At 44.5% G+C, this 14,744-nt stretch overlaps 1 protein-coding gene across 1 annotated transcript; it reads left to right on the forward strand.

Annotated features, from left to right (window-relative positions):
* Positions 1-7,245: 7,245 nt before the first annotated feature.
* Positions 7,246-14,394, forward strand: LOC111958008 (chondroitin sulfate N-acetylgalactosaminyltransferase 1). The gene is given in 11 exon segments (XM_070436961.1): positions 7,246-7,483; positions 9,209-9,789; positions 9,791-9,802; positions 10,083-10,183; positions 10,355-10,527; positions 10,784-11,000; positions 12,617-12,718; positions 13,421-13,602; positions 13,719-13,813; positions 13,922-14,003; positions 14,099-14,394. Coding segments are annotated over 10 exon segments (1,635 nt in total). The 5' UTR covers positions 7,246-7,483; positions 9,209-9,411; the 3' UTR covers positions 14,392-14,394.
* The last annotated feature ends 350 nt before the right edge of the window (positions 14,395-14,744 follow it).

The following is a 14,744-nucleotide window of genomic DNA, read 5'->3' on the forward strand; positions in this document are numbered from 1 at the left end:
TTACTCATCAATCTACACACAATGCCCCATAATGACAAAGTGAAAACTGTTTTTATTTTATTTTAGCAAATGTATTAAAAATAAGAAACAGAAATACCTTATTTACATAAGTATTCAGATCCTTTGCTAGGAGACTCGAAATTGAGCTCAGGTGCATCCTGTTTCCAATGATCATCCTTGAGATGTTTCTACAACTTGACTGGAGTCCAACTGTGGTAAATTCAATTGATTGGACATGATTTGGAAAGGCACACACCTGTCTATATAAGGTCCCACAGTTGACAGTGCATGTCAGAGCAAAAACCAAGTTCAAAGGAATTGTCCTAGAAGTCCGAGACAGGATTGTGTCGAGGCACAGATCTGGGGAAGGGTACCGGAAAAATGTCTGTAGCATTGACGATTTGTTTTTATTTATTTAACTAGGCAAGTCAGTTAAGAACAATTTCTTATTTACAATGACAGCCTATCCCAGACGACGCTGGGCCAATTGTGCACCAACCTATAGGACTCCCAAGCACGGCCGGTTGTGATACTGCCTGGGATTGAACCCAGATCTGTAGTGACATCTCTATCACTGTGATGGAGTGCCTTAGAGAGCTGCACCACTCAGTGGCCAAATCATTTCATTTTTTATTTTACCCCATTTTCTCCTCAATTTCATGGTACTAAATTGGTAGTTACAGTCTTGTCTCATTGCTGCAACTCCCATACAGACTCTGGAGAGGCGAAGCTTGAGAGCCGTGCATCCTCCGAAACACAACCCAACCCAAGCCACACTGCTTCTTGACACAATGCCCCCTAACCCAGAAGCCAGCCGCACGYAGGAAACACTGTGCACCTGGCAACTGTGTCAGCGTGCACTGCGCCCGGCCAACCACAGGAGTCGCTAGTGCACGATGGGACAAGGCCATCCCTGCAGGACAAACCCTCCTCTAACCCGGACGACGCTGGGACAATTGTGCGCGACCCCATGGGTCTCCCGGTCGCGGCTGGATGCGACAGAGCCTGGCCTCGAACCCGTAATCTCTAGTGGCACAGCTAGCACTGCGATGCAGTGCCTTAGACTGCTGCGCCACTCGGGAGGCCCTCCATCATTCTTAAATGGAAGAAGTTTGGAACCACCAATACTCTTCCTTGAGCTGGCTGACCGGCCAAACCGAGCAATCGGGGGAGAAGGGCCTTGGTCAGGGAGGTGACCAAGAACCCGATGGTCACTGACACAGTTCCTCTGTGGAGATGGGAGAACATTCCGGAAGGACAACCATCTCTGCAGCACTCCAGCAATCAGGGCTTTATGGTAGAGTGGCCAGACGGAAGCCACTCCTCAGTAAAAGCACATGGCAGCCCGCTTGGAGTTTGCCAAAAGGCACCTAAAGGACTCTCAGGCCATGAGAAACAAGATTCTTAGGTCTGATGAAGCCAAGATTGAACTCTTTGGCCTGAATGCCAAGTGTCACGTCTGGAGGAAGCCTGGTACCATCCCTACGGTGAAGCATGGTGGTGGCAGCATCCTGTGGGGATGTTTTTCAGCGGCAGGGACTGGGAGACTAGTCAGGATCAAGGGAAAGATGAATGGAGCAAAGTACAGAGAGATCCTTGATGAAAACCTGCACCAGAGCGTTCGGGACCTCAGAATGTGGCGAAGGTTCACCTTCCAACAGGACAATGACCCAAAGCACACAGCCAAGACAATGCAGGAGTGGCTTCGGGACAAGTCTCTGAATGTCCTTAAGTGGCCCAGCCAGATCCTGGACTTGAACCCAATCGAACATCTCTGGAGAGACCTGAAAATAGCTTTCCAACGAACCTGGCAGAGCTTGAGAGAATCTGCAAGAGAAGAATGTGAGAAACTCCCCAAATACAGGTGTGCCAAGCTTGTAGCATCATACCCAAGAAGGCTCGAGGCTGTAATCGCTGCAAAAGGTGCTTCAACAAAGTACGGAGTAAAGGGTCTGAATAATTATGTAAAAGTAATATTTCAATGCTTTTATTTTGAATAAATTTGCTAATTTTCTAAACTGTTTTTGCTTTGTCATTATAGCCTATTGTATGTAGATTGATGAGGAATGATGTATTCCAAGATGGCATATCAGTCAGACGTCCTTTGTGCTCGTCTTGTCGTGTCCCGTGTATATATATATTTTCATCTTTTCTTCGCATATCTTTTTATATATTTTTTTCTACAAACTCAACTTCAAAACACTCTCCTGCAACCCGCCTCACCAATAAAAAAAATGTAAAAGTATTTTTCACCTCAAATCTGAAATCCACAACAGAAGCTAGCCAGAAGTTAGCCAGTTCACTGGCTAACGTTAGTATTCAGCTAACCACGGTTGGCGGTCATCAGCTATCCTTTAGCTCGAAAAGCTATCGCCAGTTTTGTACAACGCGACTCAGACCAGAGCATACCGGACCTATTTTCTCTCCATATCCCCGTATTTCTACCGCAAGCTCTGGACATTTACACCTGGATCTTGCAGCTAGCTAGCTGCTATCCAAGTGACTATTGGCTAACGTCGGTCCCAGAGCAAACATCAATTATTCCGGAGCTAGCCAGCTGAAGAGTTCCATCAGCCACTCCTGGGCTACAATCACCTATCCGGACCCGTTTTACTGCCAATGCGGAGCCTCACCTTCACGACTGCACTACCGACGTTATCTGCCCGAGGGAGTTATCCAACTGGCCCCTCCGTCGCGACGTAACCTGAACACCCATCTGCGGCCCGCTAATCGTTAGCTGTCTTATCGGCTGCTATCTGAATAGGTCTATCGGACAATTTTCTTGGGCCACTATAACTATAACTATTTTGCCAATTGGATTGGTCCCCTCTACCACACGGAACCCCACTAATCTACCGACGGAAACACACGAGGTGGCTAAAAACAGACCTCCATCTTCTGCCAGCTTGCTACCCATGGCCCGGCTAGCTGTCTGAATCGCCGTGACCCCAACCAACCTCACTACTCACTGGACCCTTATGATCACTCGGCTAAGCATGCCTCTCCTTAATGTCAATATGCCTTGTCCATTGCTGTTCTGGTTAGTGTTTATTTGCTTATTTCACTGTAGAGCCTCTAGCCCTGCTCATTATACCTTATCCAACCTTTCAGTTCCACCACCTACACATGCGATGAGATCACCTGGTTTCAATGATGTTTCTAGAGAATACCTCTCTCATCATCACTCAATGCCTAAGTTTACCTCCACTGTATTCACATCCTACCATACCTTTGTCTGTACATTATACCTTGAAGCTATTTCATCGCTCACAGAAACCTGCTCCTTTTCCTCTCTGTTCCGGACGTCCTAGACGACCAATTCTCGTAGCTTTTAGTTCCTCTGGTGATGTAGAGGTGAATCCAGGCCCTTCAGTGCCTAGCTCCAATCCTATTCCCCAGGCGCTCTCTTTTGATGACTTCTGTAACCGTAATAGCCTTGCTTTCATGCATGTTAACATTAGATGCCTCCTCCCTAAGTTTGTTTTATTCACTGCTTTGGCACACTCTGCCAACCCGGATGTCCTAGCCGTGTCTGAATCCTGGCTTAGGAAGACCACCAAAAACTCTGAAACCTCCATCCCTAACGACAACATTTTCAGAAAAGATAGAACGGCCAAAGGGGGCGGTGTTGCAATCTACTGCAGAGATTGCCTGCAGAGTTCTGTCCTACTATCCAGGTCTGTACCCAAACAACTTGTACTTTTAAAAATCCACCTCTCTAAAAACAAGTCTCTCACCGTTACCGCCTGCTATAGACCACCCTCTGCCCCCAGCTGTGCTCTGGACACCATATGTGAACTGATTGCCCCCCATCTATCTTCAGAGCTCGTGCTGCTAGGTGACCTAAACTGGGACATGCTTAACACTCCAGCCATCCTACAATCTAAGCTTGATGCCCTCAATCTCACACAAATTATTAATGAACCTACCAGATACCACCCCAAAGCCGTAAACACGGGCACCCTCATAGATATCATCCTAACCAACTTGCCCTCAAAATAAACCTCTGCTGTTTTCAACCAAGATCTCAGCGATCACTGCCTCATTGCCTGCATCCGTAATGGGTCAGCGGTCAAACGACCTCCACTCATCACTGTCAAACGCTCCCTGAAACACTTCAGCGAGCAGGCCTTTCTAATCGACCTGGCCCGGGTATCCGGGAAGGATATTGACCTCATCCCGTCAGTAGAGGATGCCTGGTTATTTTTTTTAAATGCCTTCCTCACCATCTTAAATAAGCATGCCCCATTCAAGAAATTTAGAACCAGGAACAGATATAGCCCTTGATTTTCTCCAGACCTGACTGCCCTTAACCAACACAAAAACATCCTGTGGCGTTTTGCATTAGCATCGAACAGCCCCCGTGATATGCAACTTTTCAGGGAAGTTAGAAATCAATATACACAGGCAGTTAGAAAAGCCAAGGCTAGCTTTTTCAAGCAGAAATTTGCTTCCTGCAACACAAACTCAAAAAAGTTATTCAAAGGGGGGGGACACTCTTGACCCAAACTGCTACAGACCTATATCTATCCTACCCTGCCTTTCTAAGGTCTTCGAAAGCCAAGTCAACAAACAGATTACCGACCATTTCGAATCCCACCGCACCTCTCCGCTATGCAATCTGGTTTCAGAGCTGGTCATGGGTGCACCTCAGCCACGCTCAAGGTCCTAAACGATATCTTAACTGCCATTGATAAGAAACAATACTGTTCAGCCGTATTCATCGACCTGGCCAAGGCTTTCGACTCTGTCAATCACCACATCCTCATCGGCAGAATCAATAGCCTTGGTTTCTCAAATGATTGCCTCGCCTGGTTCACCAACTACTTCTCTGATAGAGTTCAGTGTGTCAAATCGGAGGGCCTGTTGTCCGGGCCTCTGGCAGTCTCTATGGGGGTGCCACAGGGTTCAATTCTTTGGCCGACTCTCTTCTCTGTATACATCAATGATGTCGCTCTTTCTGCTGGTGAGTCTCTGATCCACCTCTACGCAGACGACAACATTCTGTATACTTCTGGCCCTTCTTTGGACACTGTGTTAACAACCCTCCAGACGAGCTTCAATGCAATACAACTCTTCTTCCGTGGCCTCCAACTGCTCTTAAATACAAGTAAAACCAAATGCATGCTCTTCAACCGATCGCTGCCTGCACCTGCCCGCCCGTCCAGCATCACTACTCTGGACAGTTCTGACTTAGAATATGTGGACAACTACAAATACCTAGGTGTCTGGTTAGACTGTAAACTCTCCTTCCAGACTCACATCAAACATCTCCAATCCAAAGTTAAATCTAGAATTGGCTTCCTATTTCGCAACAAAGCATCCTTCACTCATGCTGCCAACTACCCTCGTAAACTGACCATCCAACCGATCCTCGACTTCGGCGATGTCATTTACAAAATAGCCTCCAATACCCTACTCAATAAATTGATGCAGTCTATCACAGTGCCATCCGCTTTGTCACCAAAGCCTATATACTACCCACCACTGCGACCTGTATGCTCTCGTTGGCTGGCCCTCGCTTCATACTCGTCGCCAAACCCACTGGCTCCAGGTCATCTACAAGACCCTGCTAGGTAAAGTCCCCCCTTATCTCAGCCTGATCACCATAGCAGCACCCACCTGTAGCACGCGCTCCAGCAGGTATATCTCTCTGGTCACCCCCAAAGCCAATTCCTCCTTTGGCTGTCTCTCCTTCCACTTCTCTGCTGCCAATGACTGGAACGAACTACAAAAATCTCTGAAACTGGAAACACTTATCTCCCTCACTAGCTTTAAGCACCAGCTGTCAGAGCAGCTCACAGATTACTGCACCTGTACATAGCCCATCTATAATCTAGCCCAAACAACTACCTCTTCCCCTACTGTATTTATTTATTTATTTTGCTCCTTTGCACCCCATTATTTCTATTTCTACTTTGCACATTCTTCCACTGCAAATCTACCATTCCTGTGTTTTACTTGCTATATTGTATTTACTTCGCCACCATGGCCTTTTTTTGCCTTTATCTCATCTCACCTCATTTGCTCACATTGTATATATTTTTTTCTGCTGTATTATTGACTGTATGTTTGTTTTACTCCATGTGTAACTCTGTGTTGTTGTATGTGTCGAACTGCTTTGCTTTATCTTGGCCAGGTCGCAATTGTAAATMAGAACTTGTTCTCAACTTGCCTACCTGGTTAAATAAAGGTAAAAAAAAAAAGGAAAATCATTTTTTTTTAAGGCTGTAACGTAACAAAATGTGGAAAAAGTCAAGGGGTCTGAGTACTTTCCGAATGTACTGTATGTAACGTTTGCCTGTGCCATGGAGGTACATCCCAGTACTGACCATGGGATAAAGATAACTACTGGAGAACTACTGTATAGCACCACCTATAGCACCTGTAATGTGCCTGTTTGTAGGGACGTTTGGTTTTCCTACATCAGCCACATTGCACATTTTTAAATCAGTCGGCGTACACAAATGTGACTTGAATAAATGGAGGTGTTTACCCTTCTTTTTAGTTTACTACTTTACAAGTTGTTTATTTCTTGACTGCTTTGTCTCGTGTGTCTGTGCGTGTGTGTGTGTGTGTGCATGCTGAGCATGATAGTGTCTCTGGCGCCACCCTCATGTACAACATAAGAGTAACATCTGAAGTGTTATTTCTGTAAAGGATACTCGTGGAGACATGCAATTCTGCTGCTTCCTCAGTCTACATCTAATATACGAATTTGATTATCTCCTTATCTCATCAAAAACTGTTCAATGGTCTTATATTATGAAAATTAAACTCCCTTTACGTTACTTTTGGACAAATATGTTTCATCTGGTAGAGCTCAATTGGAATGTAGATACAGCATGTACATTTCCATCACACTTAATCCTACAGCTACCAATGATCTAGTAAGAAATTAGGATAGTGTGCATGTGTCAAATCATCATAAAGCTTCTAAAGCCAGTTCCCACTCGTACTACTAGTTTGACTTCACTGTCAAAGAGACTGAAACTTTTAAAAGGGGGGATTTCAAGAAGAGGATTTGGAGTTTGAGACTGGAACTCAGGTTGTGTTCCAATAGTCTTTATAGTCCTATCTCCTTATCTCCTTTCCTAATATAATTTCCTTTAGTACCACTAATAGGTGAACGAACTGGGTAGGAAAGGAAGTTACTTCATACTACTGATACAACCCCACACTAACAAACACTGCTCTCATGGTGAGAATGAGGGAGGAGAGGGAGTAGTGGGGGAGGAAGAGGAAGGCTGAGACAGAGGGTGTACTCAGCAGCAGTGAGCTCAGCCAAAGAGGGCCATTTCAGCTCTCTCTGTGTACCCCCTCTCTCTTTTTCGCTCTCTCGTTCTCTCTATCTTGCTCTCTTTCTCTCTCGCTCTCAGGCGTCCTAATGAGAGAGAGACAGAGTAAGAGGAAGGGGGAGAGAGAGAACGAGAGAGAGAGCTCTGTCGTGGGCTAATATGAAGGAAGCGCAGAGCTCTGTGCAGTAAGTTTGCTAACTCTTAAAAGAAATGCATAGCGATTATTAAATCATGTTGGTTCTGTCTTATCTCTGCTATGTTGCATGCCGAGAGATGGAGAGCAGTTGGTGAGTAAAGTATACATTGTTTTATATTGAATAAGAAGTGTTTAGTTATTGAGGGCATGTGGATTGCAGACTTGTTTGTCTGTTTCTCTGAGTAAAATCAGAAAGTTAATGTCAAACTGTGATTCAGAGAGAGAGATATGTTAGTTAAATATAAATCTCAGTATCAGTTTACTTATACGTGCGTAGATATGGTATTTCAGTGAAGATCCCTTCATCGGATAAAGATCTGTATCTTCATTAAAAGTATGTAATTTCAACTCTCTGGTAGCTGTTCTGCAACATGACCAAAGTCCATGTCACTTCATTTAGAATTTGTTATAATGATGGCTCAATGTCTCATTGCAGAGCTCAGATCGACAAGATTGCTAGCATAAGCATAATAACTGGAGTAAAATATAAATCTGAAATGCAGTGCACTACAGAGTATCTGTATAAAAATAACATAGTTTTTACACATTTCTGACAAAAACTGACACACACACACATGTACACACACATACACATTAGCAGGCTGTATAATATCCTATAGTATGGACTGGATCTAGGATCTAGGATCTTAATTTGAGCCAGTTTTCTACAGCAGGAAAATAATCCTAGAGCAACAGGAAATGTAAATTATTATGTGGATTATAATTAATGGACATTTTTGTAGGGGTTGACATATTTTTCGTAAGGAAAAATCAAGTCTGAAATTTCAAAGTGGATATTACAAACTTCAGATGCCTTTTTAAACCTCAAATGCAATACACTTTTTAAATGTATCCTGCAACAGGGTGATCAAATTAAGATTCTACATCTGTAGGCTGTCTGTATCCTTTCTGAGAAACACACACACACGGGTGTGTACTGCAGGCTATGTGTATCCTCTCTGACAGTTTGAGTGGACCTGGAAACATAAGCAGCTCTTTCATGAGTTCAACCTCTACCTGGTCTATAAAGGACTAACTGTGCTGTGAGTTAACGTTGACTAACAAAACACACCTACACACATACACACAGATATAGAGAGAGGTTTGTGTCCTGCATTTTCTTCTACAGCGCTGTGGTTCTGCAAGAGTATGTAAGCTCAGGTGTTTCTCTGTATGTCTTATATTAGTACAGTCCGACACACACACGCACACACACACGAGTGTGACACGATCACATCTGCCTCTTTTTAATTTGTGTGAATTGTTGGGATCAGATTTCCTAAATTATACACATTTTTAGCTGAATTCCTGGTGATTTTACAGTCTTTTTTGGAAGAACTATAATGCCCCACCWCCCCAAAATATATATTATTATTTTTTACTAAAAACGTTCGGCCCAAAAAAACACTTGTGGGCAGTTGCCTTTTGCCAACCACTGCTCTAAATCGAATCATCTTCTTTTCTGATACTGTAACGTAAATATAATAATCTGCTTCTTTCATTTGGAACAGTATGTCATTCATCCACAGTCCACACATTGTCAGTCATACAGCTGTCCTACTGAATGTAGGAGCCTAACAGGAGCCTGACTTTTGCTTGGATATGTACGGTCCCATAGCCTGATTCTGTAATCAGGACTCAGGTTTTACTACAGTGTGTTTGTTAAAGCTGGAATTTACTATTAGAAACTTAATACATTTGTTTTCCATTTCAGGCAAGGAAGAATGCCCTTTAACCTTTAATATGGCATGAATATGCTGTGATGGACTTCATCTATTGGTGGAATGAGTGTCATGGGACATTAAGACCATTCTCTCATGGGTGACTTGAGAGATGAGTGTGGACAGTGAAGACAACGGGAAGGATGACCTCTATAAGCTGAAATCCCCTACCATGCTCCAGAGATGTGCTGTGTAAATGCTAATGTGCTCTGAATCCACAATGCTCCGGAGGTGGCTGTTAGCTCTGGTGGTCCGTGTTGGGGTCATAGCACTAGTGGTGTGCTGCTGCCTGTCTCTACTCTACCTGCTGGCCTGCAAACCCCCCATCAGCTACAGCCATGAACAGGCCCAGGTCTGGGCTGGAGGAGCCACCAGTAAAGAGGGTTACCTGGCGCTACTGCAGGAGAGCGAGGACACACACAGGCACTATATTAACAGTCTCAGTAAGCAGATAGCCCAGCTCAAAGAGGCTCTCCAGATGAGGACCCAGCAGCTGCAGGAATCTCTGGAAAAGGCCAGGGCCAAAGGGATTCTACCTATGGGGCTGGAGGGCCTGCATAGGCCCCAGACACAACACCGACCTCCAGGTGAGTGTGTGTGTGTGTGTGTTGTTGTGTATGTGTCTGTGTGTGTGTGTGTGTGTGTGTGTGTGTGTGTGTGTGTGTGTGTGTGTGTGTGTGTGTGTGTGTGTGTGTGTGTGTGTGTGTGTGTGTGTGTGTGTGTGTGTGTGTGTGTGTGTGTGTGTGTGTGTGTGTGTGTGTGTGTGTGTGTGTGTGTGTGTGTGTGTTTTGCGTGAGTGTGTGCATGTGCATGTGTGTGTGTGTGTGTGTGCATCTTTATCAATCAGTATGTCAACTCTTCCGGCAGGAGTTCTTCAAAGCCCAATTGAGCCGGGCTGAGGTCCAGTCTGGTGAGAAGTTGCCCAGTGAGTACGCTGTGATTCCCTTCGAAAGCTTCACCCTGCACAGGTCAGTCAAGTGACCTTTGACCTTATTTATTTCAAAGGCCTTATAATTAGACCCCTGAGATTTACACTAACCACATTACCTGACCATCTTGACCATACTCATAACCATAAGCACGTTGCCATGTTGAGGTACAGTATAAATGCAGTGCTACTCAGAATGGTTATTTTCCAGGGTGTACCAGCTCGAGATGGGGCTGACCCGTCATCCAGAGGAGAGGCCTGTGAGGAAGGACCGGAGAGACGAGCTGACAGGCACGCTAGAGATAGCCCTGCAGGTCCTCAACGGACCACGGAGACACGGGGAGCACCGCCGACGCTCATATTCACCATCGGACTTCATAGAGGGTGAGCGTGTTGGGCCCAGACAAGTGTACTTTGCCCTCCTATTGTCTAGGTGGAATTTTAATATGAAAAAGGTGGCATTTTTCAACAAATTGCTTACAAGTATGAAATCCTCTCAGATCTCCAGAGGGCCATGAAGACAATTTGCGATTGGTTAAACGATTTGTACTTGCTGATGTTTGTCTGTTGTCCACCTGTCCGTCCGTCTGTCTGTATGTCTGTCTGTCTGTCCGTCCGTCCGTCCGTCCATCCCTAACAGGGCTGACCCGTACAGAGCGTGACAAGGGAACATTGTATGAGCTGATGTTTAAGGGCGAGGGGCCGCAGGACTTCAGACACCTGGTGTTCTTCAGACCCTTCGGCCCGGTGGTCAGGGTGAAGAATGAGAGGGTGGACACACGCCACATGCTCATCAACATCATAGTACCACTGTCCAGGAGGGCTGACACATTCAGACAGTTCATCAACAACTTCAGGTTGGAACAAAAAGAAACGACATGGCCCACAATCTCAGGCGGTTTTGGAAGTAAAGATAACCATTTACGTTGTATATACAGAGTTTTTCTCCCAGCATCAACAATTGTAATGTCAGGTGTTTATGACCATCAAGTTCTTGAAACGTTCCGTATTGACTGACCTTCATGTCTTAAAGTAATGATGGACTGTCGTTTCTCTTTGCTTATTTGAGATGTTCTTGCTATAATATGGACTTGGTATTTTGCCAAATAGGGCTATCTTCTGTATACGACCCCTACGTTGTCACAACACAACTGATTGGCTCAAACGCATTAACAAAATAAATTCCACAAATTAACTTTTAACAAAGCACACCTGCTAATTGAAATGCATTCCAAGTGACTACCTGGTTTAGAGAATGCCAAGAGTGTGCAAAGCTGTCATCAAGGCAAAGGGTGGCTACTTTGAAGAATCTCAAATATATCATGTGTTTTTATTGGTTTAACACTTTTTTGGTTACTACATGATTCCATATGTGTTATTAAATCGTTTTGATGTCTTCACTATTATTCTACAATGTAGAGAATAGTAAAAATAAAGAAAAACCCTTGAATGAGTAGGTGTGTCCAAACTTTTGACTGGTACTGTATGTATGCTGGAACATGGGTAACATTGTAGGAGGCAGCCCATCTGTTTAGGGCAGGGGTGTCAAACTCATTCCATGGAGAGCCTAGTGTCTGCAGGTTTTGGGGTTTTCCTTTCAATTAAAACCTAGACAACCAGCTGAGGGGAATTCCTTACTAATTAGTGACCTTAATTCATCAATCAAGTATAAGGGAGGAGTCGAAAACCCACAGACACTCGGCTCCCCGTGGAATGACTTTGACACCTGTGGTCTATGGAGACTATAACACGGAACCCAAACCGACTGCACGCGTGCGCCGTCGTGCGCCATCATGCATAAATGTATTTTGTCCTCCCACACCAAACGCGATCACGACACGCAGGTTAAAATATCAAAACAAACTCTGAACCAATTACATTAATTTGGGGACAGGTCGAAAAGCATTAAACATTTATGGAAATTTAGCTAGCTAGCTTGCACTTGCTAGCTAATTTGTCCTATTTAGCTAGCTTGCTGTTGCTAGCTAATCTGTCCTGTGATATAAACATTGAGTTGTTATTTTACCTGAAATGCCCAAGGTCCTCTACTCCGAAAATTAATCCACACATAAAACGGTCAACCGAATCGTTTCTAGTCATCTCTCTTCCTTCCAGGCTTTTTCTTCTCTTGACTTTATATTGCGATTGGCAACTTTCATTAGGTGCATTACCACCACTGACCTCGTTCATCTTTCAGTCACCCACGTGGGTATAACCAATGAGGAGATGGCACGTGGGTACCTGCTTCTACAAACCAATGAGGAGATGGGAGAGGCAGGACTTGCAGCACGATCTGCATCAGAAATATAACTGATTTCTATTTTAGCCCTTGGCAACGCAGATGCTTGTTGGCGCGTGCGAGCAGTGTGGGTGCAATAATTGAATAACATGGATTTCTACATTTATTTTGCAACACTCGCGCACGCGACGCGAGCGGTGTGGTCAGCTTGTAACTGCTATCTTGCTGTTTCAGAAAGGTGTGCATCCAGCAGGAAGGGAAGACCCACCTCACTGTGGTCTACTTTGGCAGGGACCAGATTGACGAGGTCAAAGCCATCATGGATCAGACATCCAGGTAATAAACTCTTCTCAGCTATACCATATTTGTAAGTAATAACAAGTTCAAAACAACAGCAAGCTTACTCCATCAAACAGGGCTCAAAGGTCTGAAAATCTTCATCTAAAGTTTCAGCTCCACAGTGTACTGTCCAACAGCATGTTGCCTTCTAATGAATGCATTGTTGCTCCTCTGGAATTTCTAATTAGGGATGAGTCTGTGCTGCATTGCGGTCGTTGGTGGATAGCAGATAGTGTAGATATAACTCCAATGAGATATACAGTAACGGTTAATGTTCTTTAATCAGCACATCCTTTCAAGCATTAGGAGCCAGGGGAGTTCTGCAGAGCTAGGAGACTGTAAGGAGAGAAATTTGAGTAATCTCCTGATTGTAGCAGATCCATACATATACAGATCCATACATATACAGGATAACCAACAGGACTGGAATGAAAAGGGCAGCAGTTGTTTGACCACAGATAGAGCTTATTGTATGTGAATATGTGGAAGTGTGTTTAAGTTAAACCACCCATATTTTGATTTGATCACTCCAAATTTCCAAATTTTCTTATGACCCACTCAAATGATGAAACCCTGTTTCTAGCCACAACTGTGTTTGTTTAGATTTGACCTAAGGCTTGAGGACCTCCAGTTGGACTGATGACCGTTTCTCATTAAACACTGATTTAGATGACCTCGGCAAAACTTTCCCTCCCCCAGGGAAACCCAGTTCCGGAACTTCACGCTGATCCAACTGAACGAGGAATTCTCTCGTGGGCGGGGCTTAGAGGTGGGTGCGCGGGCCTGGAGGCGGAGCCACAACGTGCTGCTCTTCTTCTGCGACGTCGACATCCACTTTACCCTAGACTTCCTCACTTCCTGCAGACTCAATGCAGAGCCTGGTGAGGAGCAGGAGCTACTAACTATCTATCAATCTGTCAGTGTGTCAGTCTGTCTGTCTGTCAATGGAAGTGGAAGTTTTAATGGAAGATGCATGTCTTTGTTTTTCAAACTTTAGGTAAGAAAGTGTTCTACCCAGTTCTCTTCAGTCAGTACAATCCATCTCTTATCMACAATAACCAGAGTCCCTTCCCTTCTATTCAACAACAACTGGTGGGTCTTTCTTGCCGTTGCACCTGTGTGTGGAAATAGGAAAAAGGTTTTATACATTACATTGTGTTTTTTTTTATGATACTTTTACTTTGTGTCTTTCTGCAACAGGTGATAATGAAGGATGCTGGATTCTGGAGAGATTTTGGGTTTGGCATGACTTGCCAGTATAGGTCTGATTTCATCAACATAGGTAATTAAACGATATGTTTCTTCATTGATTGAATGACTGACTGATTGTTAATTTGATTGATTGATTTTGTCAATTTATATCTCTGATCTGCACAGGTGGGTTTGACCGGAACACCAAAGGCTGGGGTTTGGAGGATGTTCACCTATACAGAAAGTACCTGCACAGCAAGCTGATGGTGATTCGCTCTCCCTCCCGTAGCCTCTTCCACTTGTGGCATGAGAAGCAATGCGCGGACGAGCTCCAGCCAGACAAGTATAAGATGTGTATGCAGACGAAGGCCATGAGCGAGGCCTCTCACGGCCACCTGGGGGAGCTGTTCTTCACACAGGAGATCCAGGAGCACCTGGAGAGGCAGAAACTACTGAACGACTCAAGTCACTTGAGGTAGAGGTTGCCCCATAACCACAGATCTAAGATCAAAATACCCTACCCATTATCCTAGCCTTAACCATTAGGAGGTTGAACTATATCTTACCCTGGACCTGTGGTCAGGGTGAGGAAATCAGAACCTCTGGAGAGGTTTTGTTGAGAAAACAATGATCTCATCAGACTCAACTTAAGGACTGGGGAGGGTGTGTAGAGGGATGAGACATAAACTTTGTCATGACAAGATTAAAATGTTATTGAATAAAACATTGATGTGATGTCATGCACTCATTGTATGTCGTCATTGCCATTTTGCTGACGTATGATGGCCTAATGATCTGATGAGTCTGTCCTGTGAGCATTTGGTTGAAAAGA

This window comes from Salvelinus sp. IW2-2015, linkage group LG33 (assembly GCF_002910315.2).
Source record: "Salvelinus sp. IW2-2015 linkage group LG33, ASM291031v2, whole genome shotgun sequence".
Taxonomy (NCBI): Eukaryota; Metazoa; Chordata; class Actinopteri; order Salmoniformes; family Salmonidae; genus Salvelinus; species Salvelinus sp. IW2-2015.